The sequence below is a fragment of the Trichomonas vaginalis genome, chromosome I (genome assembly GCF_026262505.1).
Source record: "Trichomonas vaginalis G3 chromosome I, whole genome shotgun sequence".
Taxonomy (NCBI): domain Eukaryota; phylum Parabasalia; order Trichomonadida; family Trichomonadidae; genus Trichomonas; species Trichomonas vaginalis.
In genome coordinates, this window is record NC_067203.1 from 7,588,382 (window position 1) to 7,609,084 (window position 20,703).

General features: G+C 32.6%; 4 protein-coding genes and 4 pseudogenes across 8 annotated transcripts, besides 3 other annotated features; 2 read left to right on the forward strand and 6 right to left on the reverse strand.

Moving 5' to 3' along the window:
- Nucleotides 1–1,642: 1,642 nt before the first annotated feature.
- TVAGG3_0947020 (uncharacterized protein) lies at nucleotides 1,643–2,562 on the forward strand (the record flags this gene model as incomplete). The annotated part of the gene is made up of 1 exon (XM_001304355.1): nucleotides 1,643–2,515. One exon carries the CDS (start codon nucleotides 1,643–1,645, stop codon nucleotides 2,513–2,515), a length of 873 nt encoding a protein of 290 aa, XP_001304356.1.
- A 210-nt stretch (nucleotides 2,563–2,772) lies between these two features.
- Nucleotides 2,773–4,074: a mobile genetic element.
- TVAGG3_0947040 lies at nucleotides 2,853–3,978 on the reverse strand (annotated as a pseudogene). The gene has a single exon. A coding segment is annotated over exon 1 (1,126 nt).
- A 1,134-nt stretch (nucleotides 4,075–5,208) lies between the features above and the next one.
- On the reverse strand, nucleotides 5,209–6,793 carry TVAGG3_0947050 (ribonuclease inhibitor domain-containing protein; the record flags this gene model as incomplete). Its single annotated transcript, XM_001304356.1, has 1 exon — nucleotides 5,227–5,850. The coding sequence occupies one exon, from the start codon at nucleotides 5,848–5,850 to the stop codon at nucleotides 5,227–5,229; it is 624 nt and encodes a 207-aa protein (XP_001304357.1).
- A 41-nt stretch (nucleotides 6,794–6,834) lies between these two features.
- Nucleotides 6,835–8,136: a mobile genetic element.
- TVAGG3_0947070 lies at nucleotides 6,931–8,057 on the forward strand (annotated as a pseudogene). The gene has a single exon. A coding segment is annotated over exon 1 (1,127 nt).
- A 1,103-nt stretch (nucleotides 8,137–9,239) lies between the features above and the next one.
- On the reverse strand, nucleotides 9,240–12,251 carry TVAGG3_0947080 (sulfurtransferase-related family; the record flags this gene model as incomplete). The annotated part of the gene is made up of 1 exon (XM_001304357.1): nucleotides 11,506–12,237. One exon carries the CDS (start codon nucleotides 12,235–12,237, stop codon nucleotides 11,506–11,508), a length of 732 nt encoding a protein of 243 aa, XP_001304358.1.
- Nucleotides 12,252–12,546: 295 nt separating this feature from the next.
- Nucleotides 12,547–15,786, reverse strand: TVAGG3_0947090 (importin beta family; the record flags this gene model as incomplete). The annotated part of the gene is made up of 1 exon (XM_001304358.1): nucleotides 12,767–15,778. One exon carries the CDS (start codon nucleotides 15,776–15,778, stop codon nucleotides 12,767–12,769), a length of 3,012 nt encoding a protein of 1,003 aa, XP_001304359.1.
- A 567-nt stretch (nucleotides 15,787–16,353) lies between these two features.
- Nucleotides 16,354–20,703: part of a mobile genetic element that runs on past the window's edge.
- Nucleotides 17,725–18,296, reverse strand: TVAGG3_0947110 (annotated as a pseudogene). The gene has a single exon. A coding segment is annotated over exon 1 (572 nt).
- On the reverse strand, nucleotides 19,493–19,884 carry TVAGG3_0947120 (annotated as a pseudogene). The gene has a single exon. A coding segment is annotated over exon 1 (392 nt).

The window sequence follows — 20,703 nt, forward strand, 5'->3', positions numbered from 1 at the left end:
ACAACCATTGCAGTAATAGAGTTTTATTAAGATTGCATATGAATAGCTAATTCCTTAATTTATGATTAAATACAGCACAACCCAAAAGAATTCAATCTTCAATTTGATTTTCGAACAACCATATTTCTTTCTTCATAGCCGAAGAAACAATTGCCTCAGTTAATGTAGTTATTATTATTCCTGACTTGTCAAAGCCCTATCATTCGTCTATCTTAATGTTTCAATTGTTAAAAATTCCAACACAATATTTAATGCATTTATTCCAGCCAAATGGTCTTTTAACACTTAAAACATTAAATGCATTAATTATTTACAATACCACATGAACTTCATACCTTTCAGCGACTCCTTTATCTATTAGAGCGACGTTCTCCAATTAGTTATCAAAAATATGAACAATTTTCAAACATTTCAAATATTAACTAATTATTGTTATCTACAACAATGCACAATAAATAATTGCTTCATAAGCATTGACAATAAGGAAACAACTAAGTATAAACCAAATTAAATTGTCTATTCTCACAAATAGAAGTAATTTTTTTAGTTTTCCAAATTCATCAAAATATTTCTCGCAAAATCATTCGATTCCAAATGAAACGATAATTGATAATAATCTCATAGTAGTTCATTGAATAATTTCTTTTATCACTACTTATTGACTTACTCAGCTTTCCAAAGTATAATTATTCAGCTTATTTCTGATCAATTGATTATACAAACTCAAAATATAAATAATACGAATATTCGAATAATTTTAAATCATCAAAAGTAATTGATTTCCAGCCTCGATTTTACGATTAATAGATACGTTGCAAGGTCTATTTGCATTTATCAGAAATGAAATCATTTCTACAGTCATTAAATGCAGCACTCACAAAGATAAATCATACCAAGTACTTGGTAAATGATTTAATTTTCTTCGGATGATTTAAATCATTTTTGACCAAATCTTACCAAATACTTGTACCATCAAGGAAAGAATACAAAGTATATACACTTATTATACATGTACTAGCATATAAGAGTTTCCTCTTATTATTCTATATAAATTCACCAGATTCGGATATTATGAATATCGAAATCATTCAAAATTAGAAAATGTACAATACATCTATTCTTTTCCTTTAAGTCTTTCGTAAAAACAACAATGAATGAATAATTAAGATCGAAAACAAAATTATTAGGAATTTCTTTTCGAAAACACAAAAAGTTTAATCCTATCGCTTTGAAATAGAATTTCATGACCATTGCAGAACTATGTTTACTCTTTAACGCAGTTTTCAAATGTTTATTGAAATACTCTTTTTTGAAATCGATTAATTCATTAGGAAATATAATTCTTTTCAGCAAATATTTATCAACTCCATTTAAATCCTTTAATTTAGCGTTCAATAAGGAAATTTGATTTCGAATCTTGAAAGTTGCAGCAAGCGAGCACTGATATAGCTAAATTATATCACCGATAATAATTTTCCTCATACAATCAAGATCTCATTATCAAAGGTTGTTAATTTTTATCGGATAGCAACATTGATCGTACTTAACCACAACAATATAATCTATTTTCGGAGCTGAATCCGATTATTAATTAAAATTGGATTTTAAATAAAGTGAACTTTCTGGAATAGAAAATTTCGGAATGGCGCTCGTGATGCAGCAAGTTAACATACAGGAGCCTCTGAAGGATCCTCCTGTGAATGTGTTTAAGTCTTCACCGGCCTTAGAGAGTGCCATCAAGAAAATGGTCGAAAATCCCTCGCTTTTACAGAATTTTCTTCGGATGTTTGTAAAAACACCGAAGATTCCTTCAAAAACAACGGCTCCACCCCCGCCTCCGCCTGCAAAAGTTGCTCGCAATAAATACAATAGGAGTATTACTCCAATTAATACTGATTTTGATATTCCAGATTTTGGTGAAATGTCAGCAACTCCACCAGCTCAAGACTATAGACCCAGCCGTATTCTTACTCCAACATGGGATGCAGCTGATAGTGATTTTTCAAGCCATTCGGCAAAATCTTCATCAAAAACTCAGTCATACGATTTGGTATTAATGCATCAGAGCCTAGAAATCCTTGAGAGTCGAATGTTTACTGATCCTAATACCAAGTACTTTCATTCGGGCCAACTCCTAGATATCGCTGAATCAAATCCACCAAAGCCACAGACTGAAACAGAGAGGAAGAAAATTGAAAGATACAATACTAAGACTGTTCCGAAAAAGATTCCAAATACATGGGTAAGAAGGCCATGGGATAAACCAGAAATGGTTATGACTGAAGCAGAAACACTTGACTTACAGCAAGCTATATTAAATAATTCTGTAGCTGCTATGGATCCACAAAATTGGAATCTTAACAATAAAAAGAAAACCAGAAGAAATCATATTTCACGTACAGAAAGCGACAACAGATTTCATAGAAAGAAAAAGACAATACTTACACTTAGTAGCTTGTCTTATGCTACAGATTGTTCAGATGAAGAAACAGATTGGTCAGATTTCGATTTTTAAGGATTTCTGTTCTTAATTATCCCATGTATAATTGTTGTTATTGTTAGTAAATGTTTTTATAATGTTTATGTTTTATAATTTTATTATCAAAATTATAAATTCATGATTTTAATGAATAAACATTAAACGTTCTAATCTAAACTCGTTCGAAAAGTTATCTTTATATATTTATCTTAATATTTGTCAAAACTTTTATTTCGATTGGGGAATTCAAAGAAATTTAGCGTAATTTATAATCAATCAATGAATGGATAGTATAGGGTGTCCAAAGGTGTGTTTAGCACAAATCTGAATACTGCGAATAGAAATAAACAAGTTACATATATATAAAGTTTATTTAAATATAATCACCATTGGATTCAATCACGCGTTCGCAGCGATCGATCCAGGCTTCAAAGACACGCTTTAAATCATCATGAGAAAATTGCTCAAATTGCTCTCTTACAAAATTTTCAAGATCATCTGGACTCGCGAATTCGCGTCCTTCAGCTCTCTTTTTTAGCGTGCCGAATAAATAAAAGTCAGAGGGTACAATATCAGGTGAATAAATTGGGTTTGGAACAACTTTGACATTGTTTTCCACCAAGTAATTCATTACCTTATGACTTTTGTGAACTCTTGAATTATCAAAATGAATTGCAAACTTTTGTTTTTGTTGTTTGGATTTCTCAAACTCATCAGAATTGATAATTTGAGTAAGAACATTGTCAATTAGATACTGAGCATTCATCGTATTAGGTTTTTGAAGAATATCAATTGCGATGATGCCATTCACGCCCCAAAAAACCGACAACATCATCATTGGTGTGTCAATTTTTTTCTTCGGGAATGTTTGCGGATCTTCATCCTTCGGGATCCACATGATTTTGGCTTCTGTTGCATATTGAAACCAAGACTCATCCCCTGTTACTAAAAAGCGAAACTTCTTGGATTGATACGCACCCAATATAGAGAGGAGCTCTTTCGAAGATTGGACTCTAGATTTTTTTGAACTGAATTAAGGTTGTGCGGAACCCAACGTGTATACGCTAGTTTGTAGTTCAAATAATTGTGCAGATAATAACTGACTGTTGTACGTGGTATCTTTGTCATCTCCTCTATCCTTCTGAGTGATGCTCTTGGGTCTTCATCTAGCGCTTGAAGAATTGCTTTGATTTTTCTTTGATCCGGCGATTTTTTGTCAATTTTTATGATGGGCGCCTTTTTGTTCATGAAGTGATACATCCTAACATGATACGTTACAGTGGAATAGCTAGGAGCATCCATACTGAAGCATTTTACCAATGTCTCGTAGATTTTTTACAGTCTTTGCATTTTTTTGCAAGAGCGCGGATGTTTTCTTTATGATTCATTAAAAAAATGAAAAAAATCCCGCCAAAATTTCCTGCGAAACCGCCTCTTGTCTCAAAATTCATTTTATATCCCGGCATGGCGCCAAAATACAACTTACTCATCATATACATATATTCATATTTTTTATTATATATTTATAATCAGCATATATCTCCTTTAATAGTCTCATATAGAGCGCTGTGCTAAACGCACCTTTGGACACCCTATATTAATTTTAGGACTAAAGTCAAATTTTTTCCAGTACATTTTGGCTGGAAATATCGCCATATCCAATGCTAATTGTACAGCGTCCTTCTGCCTCATTTATGCTGCATTCCGAAACCGAAATTTCAAATAAGTAGTCCTTATAAAAAGAAGAGTTTTTACCGCTCTGCACAAATGTCATATATTGGTCAGCTTTTGACGCAAAATAGCAAGTTCGTTGCTGAACAATTTGTCCTTCTTCACAGCTATAGGTAAGAGATTCACCTGCATCTGTTGCTCTACAGCCAATAAATGTAGAGTCTTCAATGAGTGCACAGTTTTCAATTGGAACAACAATAAAAATTGCACCATTTTCTTTGCAATCTTCAAATAAAAAAAAGAAAAACATAATAATTATTATCACTTGTCGTATCAAATAGATCTTCTCCGTTGTGTCTTTTCATTTTTATTTTGAGTGATGTAATATTCTTCCCAGCTGAATCTTCTTGCATTTTTCAGGTGAAAAGTGTTCTTTACCCTTAATTTATTAAGATGTTAAATTTTTTTAATTGGCAATAGGGTATCTCTACGATCCTCGATGAATTTCGGAACAATTACAACGTTTTGACATGCTCACAAATTGTTTAAGGTTTTCTTTTCTATGTATCCGCTCGCCTGAATTTTGAAATTTTATAATAATTCGACGAATTGAATTATTTGGCCAGAGCCGAATGAATCAAATTTAAGTCATAAAAATATAAATATAGGATCTTATTGTTTAAAGTTTTACTTAAACAGAATGAGTATTATAATTATACATGGAACGATGGGTGCTTTAGGGATATCGCCGCTCGGAACTCTTGTGAAGAAAGCACCGAGTGGATATATGAGTGTCACTTTTTGCGCCTAACAGCCATTGCACAAATATAATTATTACCAGTATAAGCTTTATTGAACTCATATATGATACTTCCTGACAAATTAATAATATTTTCGCTCAATCTAGAGAAGCGGGAACATTAAAATTTTTTTCTACCAACGGTTATTTTATCTTTTGTCAAATAATTTGTCACTTTTGCAATTTTGGAGTTAAAAAAATTCAAACCATTTTTGATATTTAACATAAGAGAATAACACATAAACATAATTTCATTGTTCAAAGATAATAGTTAATTTTAGATTAAAATGAAAACAGAATAGCTAATAAAGTGAAAGGTGGAAGAACATGGAATGTTTTTGATTGAAGGACATGTTATCATAGTTTCACCGAGCTGAAATGCATCGAATGAAACATTAAATGATGAAAACTTCTCTGATGGATACAAAGGACAAACACGAATATATTTCACATTCGGACAATTATTAAACAAATTCTTTCCTGAAAACGATACATTTCCATAATAGCAAATAACTTTCAAATTATTTAAATAACTAAAACATTGATCAGCTATAAGATTTATGGAAGAAGGAAGAGATAATGTATACAATTTTGGAATATGAGTTATGGATTCAAATTTAAGTTCATTCAATTTAGCAGGTAATATCAATGTTTTCAAATTATCCAAATCACAGAATGCTAAATTAGGCAGTGCAGTGATTTTTGTCATAGATACATCAATAATTTCTAAATGAGGATTAGCATGAAATCCGAAATCTTCAATTTTACTCAGCTTTTCCCAACCTTTAAAATTATGAAGTGTCGCTCCGGAATCAAAACCGACTCCAAATGTAGTAATATTTTCTTTATTAGGGATATCTTCTTCTTCAAAGATAATAGGGGTTCGAACAAGTTTAGTCATATCTTTACTGAAAACAAAGTTATTGACAACTGTAAAGTACTGATTATTTTCATCGATAGAAGATGTATTCAAATTCAGACATTGGTTAAATGAATAACCACTAAATTCTCTTAAATTTGGTCCAAAATGCACAAATGAGATAGATATTTCACCGAAAGTGTTAGCTCCAATTAAAATTAGAGAATCAGGTAAAATGAAAGTTACAAGATTCCTACAGAAAAGGAATGCTGAGTTTCTATATATTCAATTTTTGATTGTGATAGATCTAATGATGTGCATAAACCACCAATACAAGCGTTATTGAAAATTGTTTTGTATATGGTGTTTGTAATGATAATGCTTCCAGCATATGATGTATCAAACTCATATATAATACTTCCCGATGCATTAACAATATGATCACTCAGCTAATTAAAATAAAATCGGTTTTTAGAAACCGTTCTACAAAAAGTGCATATCGGTAAAATTAAGGTTGTTTTAGAGTCATACACTGTGAAAAGTACGTAATTGCTGAGTTTAAAAATTGAGTTTCTACTTGCATTGTGTATAATAAATCCTCAATTACAAAATAATTAAAGTGGGTCAAAAGCTGTTATGGGATATATAGTATTTCCTGTGCTCTATAGTAAAAAGAAAATGTGAAATCATTGATGATAGATTTAAGTTTGTATCAATTAATTAAGTTGCTGAATGAGTTACTGCCAATAGAATTCGAGAATTAGTATTGTGTAGTATCATCTGGATATGTGAAATTTCGTAGAAGTATTTTGCCTCAGAATGAAATAAATCTAGAATAAATGTTGATGCAATTGACAAAGGCTTTTTAATATATTGATATTACAGAATCTTGATTTTCTATTTCAATTAATTGATACAAAAAATTTATATGATGGAAGATGGTAACTGGACAGATACAATTCCACATAATGAAAAAGCTGCAGAGATTCTTACTTTAATGTTCTCTGATATTATATAGAGTAAATATAGGGTGTCCAAAGGTGCGTTTAGCACAGCGCTCTATATGAGACTATTAAAGGAGATATATGCTGATTATAAATATATAATAAAAAATATGAATATATGTATATGATGAGTAAGTTGTATTTTGGCGCCATGCCGGGATATAAAATGAATTTTGAGACAAGAGGCGGTTTCGCGGGAAATTTTGGCGGGATTTTTTTCATTTTTTTAATGAATCATAAAGAAAACATCCGCGCTCTTGCAAAAAAATGCAAAGACTGTAAAAAATCTACGAGACATTGGTAAAATGCTTCGGTATGGATTCTCCTAGCTATTCCACTGTAACGTATCATGTTAGGATGTATCACTTCATGAACAAAAAGGCGCCCATCATAAAAATTGACAAAAAATCGCCGGATCAAAGAAAAATCAAAGCAATTCTTCAAGCGCTAGATGAAGACCCAAGAGCATCACTCAGAAGGATAGAGGAGATGACAAAGATACCACGTACAACAGTCAGTTATTATCTGCACAATTATTTGAACTACAAACTAGCGTATACACGTTGGGTTCCGCACAACCTTAATTCAGTTCAAAAAAAATCTAGAGTCCAATCTTCGAAAGAGCTCCTCTCTATATTGGGTGCGTATCAATCCAAGAAGTTTCGCTTTTTAGTAACAGGGGACGAGTCTTGGTTTCAATATGCAACAGAAGCCAAAATCATGTGGATCCCGAAGGATGAAGATCCGCAAACATTCCCGAAGAAAAAAATTGACACACCAATGATGATGTTGTCGGTTTTTTGGGGCGTGAATGGCATCATCGCAATTGATATTCTTCAAAAACCTAATACGATGAATGCTCAGTATCTAATTGACAATGTTCTTACTCAAATTATCAATTCTGATGAGTTTGAGAAATCCAAACAACAAAAACAAAAGTTTGCAATTCATTTTGATAATTCAAGAGTTTACAAAAGTCATAAGGTAATGAATTACTTGGTGGAAAACAATGTCAAAGTTGTTCCAAACCCAATTTATTCACCTGATATTGCACCCTCTGACTTTTATTTATTCGGCACGCTAAAAAAGAGAGCTGAAGGACGCGAATTCGCGAGTCCAGATGATCTTGAAAATTTTGTAAGAGAGCAATTTGAGCAATTTTCTCATGATGATTTAAAGCGTGTCTTTGAAGCCTGGATCGATCGCTGCGAACGCGTGATTGAATCCAATGGTGATTATATTTAAATAAACTTTATATATATGTAACTTGTTTATTTCTATTCGCAGTATTCAGGTTTGTGCTAAACACACCTTTGGACACCCTGTATAAATATCTTTACATTGAGATAAAAACAGTATATAACGAAATTGAATTAAAATTGAACATACTACTTTTATAATTTATAGATGGACATAATTCGCTATTTCCAAGCATATAAGCGTTTCTTACAACATTGATTCCCCCAAATTTATCTGAAGGATATGTAAAAATCACGCGAACGGTTTTTAACAGAGGGCATTCATTAATTATATTAAGGGCATCGAATGATGTTTCGCCGTAATAAGTTAATAATCTCAGATTAGGTAATTGATTAAAAGCAAATTTATTGATTTCAGAAACTTTATTTGGGAGAAAAATTGATCTAAGTTTGTCATTGATGTGAAACGCATAATTTTGCAAACTGGTTAGATTTCCAGGAAGTCGAATGTCAGTTAATATGGGGCACGTCCTAAATGAGTATTCTGGAATCGAAGTGATATTGGTCATTGATAAATCAACTAATTTCAGATTAGGACTTGCATGAAATGTAAATCCATCAATTCTCGAAAGATTTTCCCATCCAATAAACTGTTTATATGTACTGCCGCTACTGAGGCACCTGCCCAACACTTTGATATTTTCTTTATGAGGTATGTCTTCTTCTTCAAAGTTAATTGGAGTGCGAACTAATGTATCTCCATTTTTCGAAAAAATAAAATTATTTTCAGAATAAAAATATGGATTTTGTGGATCAACGGTCAGAATATCTAGGAAAGGACATTGATTAAATGAAAATCCTGTCATATATCTCATGGAGGATACAATATTTATTGATGTAATAGGACATAGGCCAAATGTATTTTCATTTAATGTTGTTACATAAGGCGAGAAGATAATACTTGTAAGTTTAGCCCTTAAGAACGCACCAGATTCAATTACCTCTATATAAGATTGGCTTAAATCAAGTCCAGTGCACAAACAATTGGAACAAGCTTCAGTTCCAATGATAGTGTATACGTGAGAGGTGATTTTAATAGTTCCTGTGAATGATGTATTAAACTTTTTAATTCTTTCCCCTTGTGAATCAACAATAGCCTCGCTCAGAGAGATTTTTAAATTAAGGTTATCAGTAAAGTGCAAAATTTATATGGTAATGTCCATATCTAATCATATTTATATTACATTTTATAAATAATTTTTGAATTCTGTTAGTGTAAATGCTTAAAAAATCGATTTGATAATTACGACTATTTGAAAATGACCTCTCAATTTTAAGCAAATTATGAAAAGCAAATTTAGGAAGTATAGTTATATTAGTCTTAGATAAGTCAACGACTGTTAGATTGAGATTAACATGAAATCCAATTTCATCAAATTTACTCAAATTTTCCCAACCTTTAAATTTATGAATTAAAGCTCCGGAACAGAAACTGTTTCCAAAAGTAGTAATGCTTTCTTTATTAGGAATATCTTCTTCTTCAAAGATAATAGGGGTTCGAACAAGTTTAGTCATATCTTTACTGTAAACAAAGTTATTTACTACTGTATAATATTCATTATTTTCATCGATAGAAAATGTATTCAAATTCGGACATTGGTTAAACGAATAGCCATCAAAATATCTTAAATTTGGTCCAAAATGCACAGATGAGATAGGACTTATTGCAAAAGTATTCCTCCTAATTGTAATTAAAGAATCTGGCAATATTAAAGTTGTCAGTTTATAACAAAAAAAGAATGCTTCGTCATTAATGTATTGTATAGATGATTTAGATAAATCTAATGATGCACAATTACATCTAAGGCACGCCCGATCATAAATAGTTTTATAAACAGGGTTAGTAATAACAATATTACCAGTATAAGCTTTATTGAACTCATATATGATACTTCCTGACAAATTAATAATATTTTCGCTCAATCTAGAGAAGCGGGAACATTAAATTTTTTTCTATCAACGGTTATTTTATATTTTTGTCAAATATTTTGTCACTTTTGCAATTTTGGAGTTAAAAAAATTCAAACCAAGATAATAACATATAAATATAATTTCATTGTTCAAAAATAATAGTTAATTTTAGATTAAAATGAAAACAGAATAACTAATAAAGGGAAAGGTGGAAGAACATGGAATGTTTTTGATTGAGGAACATGTTATCATAGTCTCACCGAGCTGAAATGCATCGAATGAAACATTAAATGATGAAAATTTCTCCGATGGATACAAAGGACAAACACAAATATATTTCACATTCGGACAATTATTAAACAAATTCTTTCCTGAAAACGATATATTTCCATAATAGCAAACAACTCTCAAATTATTTAAATTACTAAAACTTTGATCAGCTATAAGATTTATGGAAGAGGGAAGAGATAACAAATATAATTTTGGCAATTGTGAGATGGAATCACTTCTTAGTTCATTTAATCTAATAGGTAATATCAACGTTTTCAAATTTATTAAACCATGGAATGCAAATATAGACAGTTTCGTAATTTTTGTATTAGATACATCAATAATTTCTAAATGAGGATTAGCATGAAATCCAACATCTTCAATTTTACTTAAATTTTCCCAACCTTTAAATTTATGAATTGAAGATCCGCATTCAAAACCGAATCCTAATATAGTAATTCTTTCTTTATTGGGAATGTCTTCTTCTTCAAAAATAGTAGGGGTTCGAACAAGTTTAGTCATATCTTTACTGAAAACAAAGTTATTGACAACTGTAAAGTACTGATTATTTTCATCGATAGAAGATGTATTCAAATTCAGACATTGGTTAAATGAATAACCACTAAATTCTCTTAAATTTGGTCCAAAATGCACAAATGAGATAGATATTTCACCGAAAGTGTTAGCTCCAATTAAAATTAGAGAATCAGGTAAAATGAAAGTTACAAGATTCCTACAGAAAAGGAATGCTGAGTTTTCTATATATTCAATTTTTGATTGTGATAGATCTAATGATGTGCATAAACCACCAATACAAGCGTTATTGGAAATTGTTTTGTATATGGTGTTTGTAATGATAATGCTTCCAGCATATGATGTATCAAACTCATATATAATACTTCCCGATGCATTAACAATATGATCACTCAGCTAATTAAAATAAAATCGGTTTTTAGAAACCGTTCTACAAAAAGTGCATATCGGTAAAATTAAGGTTGTTTTAGAGTCATACACTGTGAAAAGTACGTAATTGCTGAGTTTAAAAATTGAGTTTCTACTTGCATTGTGTATAATAAATCCTCAATTACAAAATAATTAAAGTGGGTCAAAAGCTGTTATGGGATATATAGTATTTCCTGTGCTCTATAGTAAAAAGAAAATGTGAAATCATTGATGATAGATTTAATTTTTTTATTATCTAAAAATTATACAAACAATAATATAAAAATGTATGAAAATCTCTTACATATTTCTCATGTATTTTCATCAAAACTCATCATTTCATGAATAGCACCATCTCCTCCGCCAAGATATTTCTCTTCAACATGGAACTGTGAGTGAAAGAAGTTCACTGATACATTTGGAGAAAATTTATACAGGATATTAAGAGCGTCTGTGCTAGCATCTAAAGAATTTTCATTTGGTGGGTTGATTCCACCAGGATGTACTTTGAAACTGTTCTTCTGTGCGTATTCTTCAATATTTTTATTTGAACAGTAGCAGAAAGGCCTTATTAGATATATACTCGTATTATCATTGATCTGGAATTCCTGTTTTGGATCCGGAGCATCTAAAACACCTTCATCACACATTTTCGCAAGCATTGCAGCATTGATGGCTTCAATTGTATCTGGAATTGCAATTTTATTATATCCTTGGATCATAGCTTGTTCAATGTACATATTATAAAGTTCATCCCTGTTAGTAACTTCTTTATGATGGACATACTTTATATCCAGTTTGTACTTGTTACAGAATTCATCAAGAATTAATTTAGTCTGTGGATCTGGATGGGGTGTAGAATAGAAATGTATAGCAAGTAACGGTATCTTTGGTTTCGTTTTTTCGGCCTTAAAATGCATCCAACATGCCAATGGTAATTTTTTCCCGTCGGCATCTATTGGAATGATCACTTTATCATTCAGATCAAAGAGGTGAAACTCTGAACATGTCATTGCGCTCTTTTTCTTGATACTGTTAAGCATAGCAAGAGTGTAAATTAAAAAAATGAAATTCCTCAAATAATTAATTTGGCGAATTGTTGTGATAAATAGCTTCGCTAAAGTGTTATCAAGCGCTTTCATGCGAAATCTCTAAGTGGTCTAGATAAAATTTTAGTGGATCAAAACAAATTCAATATTTCGGTTTTTTTCTGAGAAAACTGAGCCTTTTCTCTCAAATAATAATTTATCAAAATTTTATCAATGTAGTAGAATCGAATATGTTTGACATTTTTGCCAAGCAATTTCTGACACTACGTTACTGAAAATTCTCCAAAATGATGTAAATCGTAACAGAGACATACAAAGTGCATCGAATATTATAACAATTAATATGTTCGCTAAAACTCGATGCAAAGATTATATTTTATGGTCAAAATAAGAGATTCGTTCTAATTTCCAACCGAACAACTTGATAGAGTAATGTATGCAAGCTTTATAGTAAAAATTCTTATAAGAAAGTCTTTATGCTTTATTCTCTATTGATAAAAATAAACAAATAAATTAAATTTTTCTAAGCGTAACGAGATAATCTCTTTTGGAATCTTTCAATCATTGCCTGATTTGTATTTTCGTTGATTTCTCCACCCATTGCATTGAGTAATGATGAAGCAACGAAGGCAGCAGATTTCGCAGCTTCAATTGTTAGTTTAACCTCATTAAACTCGGACGCGCTCAATGTAAACAGCTTAAATAAGCCGGAGAAAATCCTCGTGGCCGTATCTTCGTCGAGCATTTTCGATGCTTGTTTGTAAAACTGCTCCAATCCTGCATAATATATGTTAGATATATGAGGAATTGTTACGGGCAGTGCATAAACAACAGCGGAAATGTAATCGGAGATGTCGAAATCGCTGTAATTAGCTAATAACAAAGAAATCGTTGCAATGTAAGCAATTGTTTCTTTGTGATATGGTCTTCCAACACAATCTGTTGGAAAATCAATGAAATCTTCAATAAATGCCAAAGCTGGTTGAAAAATATTTTCCTTATATTTGTCCAAAACTTTTGCAAACATCTTCAAAGGTCTTGGATTAATGAATCCATCGCATAAACTGCATGAATTCGTAAGGATCTGTAGAATTGTCTTCCTTTCTATTGATTGCAAATTTTCTGCATGAATTAAGAAGAATTTTCCAAGAATTGTGGCATAACTTATTAATATTATTTCATTTCCGCCTTTCTTCTTCATTAATTTCCTTGCATTGACAATAAATTTATCTTTTTGGAATAATTCGGGTTTATACTTAGCAATCTTGCAAAGGAACTTAACTGCGCTATCAATGGCCTCAACTGTTTCATCTCTGGCTTCTTCTGTCGATGGCAACTCTAAATCAATCGCAGAATTTGCTTCTTCAAGCAACATTTCGAGTTGTGCGTTGCCGAAATCGCTGTTTGACTTAATAAATGATGCTGCCATCTCAAATATCTTGGAAACTGTTGAAGAATAAGGAGAAGAAAAGATATCAGAAATTTGAGCCAAAATTTCATTTTTGTCTAAGTTGAATTTGTTTGTCATGATTGAGATGCATTCAATAGACAAAGATGATAAGTCTTCATCGATAATATTGTTGGCAAGTCCAATTAAATGTTCAATTAATTGTTCGGCAGCTGGTTGTATTATTTCTGGATGGTTCTTCAATATTGCAATGATTAAATCTAAGCAGCAAGCCTTCAGTTCAATCATTTCTCTCATTTCTTCGCTCATCATCTCAAATTCATTATCAATTTCTGCTTCGTCCTCGTTATCGTTAGAGGGAAGAGGCGTCTGAAGCAAGTTAAAGGCCGATTCAACAGCCTGTGTAAGGAATTGAAGAGATCCTTCCATAGGAATATCAGATAAAATGACTGCAGCGGTTTGTGCGGCTGTAATTACGTATATTTCATTGCTCTGTAACGATTCCGTGAGGGTCTGTAATGTTTGCTGAGCGAATGAAGACATTTCTTCAGGACATGCTTTGTGAAGTGTTGCTAAGCCACGGAGAGAGGTACCAATGAGCTTGTAGTCTTCAGATGTAACAGCTTCTTGCATTGCATCAAGAAAAACTTGATACAAATTTGGGGCCAAATCTCGAATTGTTTCTCCTGCAGCGAAAATGAAAGCATGGACAGCAAAAAGAGCTCGTTCTCTAACTCCTCCTGTTCTTGCACCTGCAATTGAAACAAGAGTATCTAAGAATTCTGGAATATTCGGAACATTTACGTCAATTGTGGTCAAAAGCTCTTGTAACATGTTCAATGCACTATATTCAACTGTTTCGTCATCTAATTGGGCGGCCAAAAGGCTTCCATTAAGTAAAATTGAAGAATAATCTGATAATCCAGCATTAAAAACTCTTATGAAGACTTGTAATGCTTGGAATACCACGGCCATGACAGCAGGACATCCATTTTCTGTGTCAATCTGTTTTGTAAGGAATTCCATGATAAAATTAATATGATGACCGCAAACTTCAGGCGCCATTTCAATAAATATCTGTATTAAATATGCCCCTGCGAAAATGTTACCGTAAGAGCTTTCATTTACCTCAGAAATGACGTTTTCAAAAAGTGAAGTCGAATCTGAAGATTTTTTAATGAGATCCGATAGTGTATCGCATATATAATATGCATCACTTTGTGCTTCAGCACTTTCTGTCTCAATAAAGCATCTTGCAACGTTTGTTAACATAGATTGAATTATTATTGGAATTAAATCTTCTCCAATGTCATCAAACTTGTTGTAGATTGTTGCACTTATAGGAGTAAATATGATATAGATCTGTCCTTCAGGAATTTCTTCGTCGTTTGCCAATTCAAGTAAATTTGTTAAGAAAGAATTAGCTTCTATGCAGCTATTTTGAGAAGCACACTCACCAATTTCATTGGCAAGCTTGTATGTTATAGGGGACTCGTTTATAAGGTAAAATTTGAAAAGTTGTAAAATTGAGGCGATACAGACTTGAACTTCGCTTGGAGCAGGCGCTTCGAATACGAGAGTGAGCTTCTGAGTAAGATGTGCAGCTGCTATTGTAAGATCTTCGTTTCCTGAACGTAATGCATTTAAAATTAAATCTGTAAGGGTTGAAAGATGGGTAGAGAGCTCGCTAATGTCCATATTTTGGGCTAATACACCGTATATTGTAAGTGCAACCTCTTGCTGATCAATATCATCGGAGGATAACAGTGAATCTGCAAAATTTCTTAATTCTGGCCATTCAAGTTTTGAATCTCGTAAAATTGGATCAAATGCATCAATGATAGCGTGTCTGTTCTTTTGTATTGGTTCATTAACTAGAGCTGTCAAAATTTGTGATTTCAGCGCATCAGCTTGCCCTGAAGCAACTAAATCTTCCCAATGCATAGATAGCATTGTTCTCAGACCAATTGCTGCTTGGCGGCGCGTAATTTGGTTTTGGTCATTCATTAAAGTTTCAAGAATTGCTGAGAAATTTGCAGGGTCTTTATATATTTCAAGTAATGTCGCTGTGGCTTGTTGAACACCTGTTGTTTGAAGACTAAGTTGATAAAGTTCGGATATATTCATAGCAAAAATCTACCGATTATTTTCCATTCAATTAATTGTGACTTGAAAATTTTATGGACATTCATATTTAATGGGGAGAAGCTTCCTAAACTTTTTAATCCCATAAATATAAGGGTTTCGTTTTGCGAAAAAAACGTACAATACGCAATTTCGCTAAAAAAACATTTAGCTAGCAATTTCGACCTTTGACTCCACTCAAGACGTCACTTTTTTAATTTTGCGGTATCATATTTTTGGAAAATCTTTATGAATATTATATAAAAAGTCTCTTTAATATCTATATTTCATATTTTTATCGATTTTTAAAGTTTTTGCGAAAAGTATTCAATTATTTTTGCTATTTGGTCGGGTAAATGTCAGATTTGCGACATTTTCTGATATGATATTCAGATTCTACGTTGATAATAATGCTTATAGAACCCTCTTGCTATTGTGTCAAAATTGCTAAACCGATAGCAAAAATATCTCACAATATCAAAATTGAGATATTGAGTGAATTATGCATTATAGAGATTAAAAATCTGATTTGTGAAAACATCTCATTAGTTTCTAGCTAAAGTTAGTATACATATCATGTGTACTGAGGCACTGCGCGCCTCCGTACACCACTTAGCGGTTTTGACACTTTACGAAACCGTTAACGTATATTTTACAACACAAACGACAACACTAACTTAACCTTAAATATTTATAAAGCCGCCAACCACTTCACCTCACTAATGAAAAAATAAACGTTTTCACAAACGACTTCATTAATGTAAAAATAAACGTTCTCACTTACAAAAGTATTGCAACTCCTCCCATTGCTGTGCTTCACATAACAGCTCATAATCTTCTGACTCACTTTCTTCTTCATATAGGTCAAAATCACTGTCAAAATAAATGTTAGTAAGTTTTGACAAAGCTAATGAAACACGTTTACCGTTTGTATCGTATGCTTGTATAAACTTTCCATTCTTCATTCCTTCATAAACGCTCAAACTAACTTTACCCTTTCTCCCTCGTATCTGATAGAATGTATTTTCACGAGGAACGAAGAACAAATTCTTGAACTCATGACCGTTGTAGTTTGTTATCTCAATAGTTTTCGTCATTTATATAAAAATAAACGTTCTCGCTAAATAATAAAATAAACTTAAAAATAAACGTTGTCAGAGGTGAAAAAATAATGTTTATGTTAGAATGTTAGATCTAACCCGATATCTAACCTCTTTTCTAACCTGTTGAATTCATTGCTTTATAACTCTCTTCCTTGGTTTCTTTTTAGTTGCTTTCTTCACGTCTGTCTCCAACTTGACTGTCTTTCTTCTTCGGCCGTAATGATACCAATTACTTCCACCAGTCAATGGGTCAAATGGTCTTTCGTAAGGGTTTCCATACATTCCATAGGGACCATACGGAAGAACTACTGGTGGAGGAAGAGTTCCATCGACTCTATTTAAATGCATTGTTTCACCTTTCATCTGGTCATTAAAGTCTTTTGCGTGTTTTGCAAACTCATCGTCCTTTCCTAAAGCATTTTCTGACTCAGTCGCAACTAAATTGGATGCTTTATTTATGAGCCCTATTTTATTTAATCTTAACTTCTTTGCAACCCAGCCTCCAATCTTTCCTTTATTTGCATCTAATGTCTTCGAAACTCTTCCTCCACTCATTTTATTTACTGCGTCATAAGCCCCAAGTGCTTTTGCTCCAAATGCTAATGCTTTTGTTCCCATTGCGCCTAAAGCTGCCCAAGCTACCATTTACACCATATTAAAATCATCTCTCTTCAATATTATCTCATAAAAGTTCTCGTTACCGGAGAAAGTCAATGAAACATAAACATTCTCATTCATAAACTTCTTTCTTATCTCATCTATACGCTTCAAAATGTCTGAACAATTGCTAACATCTTCTACAACAGTTATTTCATCATGAATGACCTTTAAAAACAAGCTCATTTAATATGCTATTAAAATCATCTCAATAATGAGTCCATCCTTTCCGTCTTTGGTAGCACAACATCTTTCATTGAAGAAGGTTCGACAAGTCTTATGTTAAACTTACTGACAAAGTTTGTTATACTATAATGCTTCGGTGGCGAATACATGTAGTTTGAAAGACATAATATAGATTCTTCAGCAAATTCACTTATACTGGATTTTATAACAATGTTCTCACGAGACCAAATACCACCAATTGACAATCTTGTAAGCAATCCTGCTGAACCTTCTACTGTAAACGTCGATGGTAACATTCCACGAAGGTCATCTATTGACATCTTTGAGTCACTGAATTTAAATATTTTCTTAAAGCAATCGTCATTATCTAACCATGCAATAGCTTTGAAGTTTTCATTCGAATATACATCTGCTTCATTAAATGTAAAACCTGACTTCTTTGCAGAGACGACTTTAAAATCTATTGAGTTTGTTTCAAAATTATACGCTATGGTAACTTCTGAAGGTAATGGATGTCCTTCCGCAGTCAGTTGTTCTCTCACTACCGTTTGAAGCTTTGTGTTAAAAACTTTCATGTCATCTTCTGTGTCTAGGTTCACATACACAGCAACAGGAAACTATCTTGCTTCTTTGTTTCATCATTATACCTCAAAAATTAAAGTTTTCAATAATATTGTTCTTCCTGCTGGAATACTTCTAACTTGTCTTATTTCAATAGCTTTCTCACCTCCTACATACTCTACCCAGTGTCTTGGATATTCATAAGTATACTGACTTTCTTGAATTTTGGTTGGTTTCATCATAACGTGTTCATAGTATATCTTTATACTCTTGTCAGTTAGACTCGGTGCTATGTTCTGAATATTTCTGACTTGCATTTTTAATGAAGATAAAATGAAGCATTTAATACATGACGTAGATGAAGACATGAATGAAAGCAGAAAAGCTCAACAGTTTCTCTCATTCTCCTTTCAGTAAGACTATGAGTTCTGTTCAATGGTGTGTATTTCTATTGTGGAAAGATGGGTTCAGGTAAGACATTTAACCTCATTCGTCATATACTCATAACAGAACGTTTAGGAAATGACTCTACTATGACCAAATCATTATATCAGCAACTTCAGACTCTATGGATCAACAGCGAAAACATTTATGTCAAAAGTTCAAGCCTCTGTCGTTAAAGTTCCAGATAGCGAACTCATTGAATTTCTTCAACGTTACATTCGACGTAAGAGAAAATATTATGCTATTGTAGAGTTCATACAGTCAGGAATGCAAAAGACTTCAGAAGAGATGGAAAGAATTATTGACAAACACCACTTACGTCAATACTCAGGAGTTTATGATATGAAACGACTGACAAACTACATTCTATCAAAACTTTCAAAATACCCCTTCAAAAAGTATCCTTCAAACACTCTGCTCGTTTGTGACGACTTCGCCGGAAAAGGTTTAGTGTCAAAAGCAGACTCACCATTAGCTAACATCATAACTAAAGTCAGACATTACCACTTTAACTGTAGCAATACTTATGCAAACATGGCGTTTCCTTGCTTTAAACATAAACGTCTCATAACTGACTTCGTTATCTTTCAAGGTTTCTCACGTTATGATATTGAACTCATTTGGAAACAGTCAGGTATAACATTACCTTTGAAGAAATTTGGGAAGCATATAAGTCTCTCATCTCTCCTCGTTCATACCTTGAGATTCATATCATGACTAATACCATTAAAGTCAAAAATATTCCATGGGAACGACCAACATTGTTTTAAAGTTTAACCTTCAATTGACTGATGGTAAACAAATTCCATGCATCTCTGTCGCCATTTCTGTTAATATTTTTGCTGTCATTCATATCATCCACTTCCCCATCTGTTAACTTTTGAGGATATGCGTTAGAATAGCTGTTCTTAAATGAAGGCTTTTCACCTTTGAGAGCATAAACTCTATAACTTTCTGCATACTTTATGTTTGAACCTCCTGAGCCATCATTGACATAAATTTTTATAGGCTTCCACCCTTTGTTCATGTTCCTGCTTCTTCCTTAGCTCTTTTGTTCAGTAGTTCTACATCTTTATACACAGCTCCTGTCTCAGTGAATTCAACAATATTTTCATTCGTTAGCTTTACATTCAAACCCTTGTCGAGTATATTGTTCATTTCATACATATAAAAGGTTTTTATTCTATATGAAATGAGAAGCAAATCCATCTTAGCTGGTGCCGTTAATGTTCCAATTGAACCAACATCAAATGTTGACTCACGAACGACAAACAATATTGTCATAAAGAACTATAGTTCGGAGTGTTTGAAAGAAAAAGAACCAGAGCTGAAATCCGTGAATTTAAACTCAGCTTCAAACGCTAACGCTACATCAGATGTTAAGTTAGAGTATCCACCACTGGACCAAATTCTTTCAAGAGAAGCCAACGACAACCCTTACACAAATGTTCAAACAAATCCTTCAGATAACGTAGACCATTACCTTCTTCATTATACCAAACAATTTTACTCAAAGACGATAAGAAGCTTTTGACAAATCTTATAAGTAAGAACCAAAATAATTCTAACAAAGGAGGACCTTGAAAATGTTATATCACGAATAACAGGGAAACAATGTGTCATTGACTATCTCGACCCTGAAATCGAATGCTGTGGTCAAACTCCACTATTCATGAAAAATAGGTAACATCCGCATCATTGAAACACCAGGAACTACAGGAGTTGAGTTTAAGTATAAATATTCGAACGAGTATACAAAACTTTCAACAGAATATAAACTTTGCTTGAAATATGTTTTAGTAAATTAAAGCAATTTGTAATATCTATCCAAAACTTCTTCAACAGTATCGAACTCATCTTCATAATGCAAACCTAATCTTATTGACTTGGTGCAGTTTTCACTAACACAATATAGCGCTTTGCGCTCGCGCCTTTGACGCCTTTTTCTGTTCTCTTGACTGACATAACTAACTCATT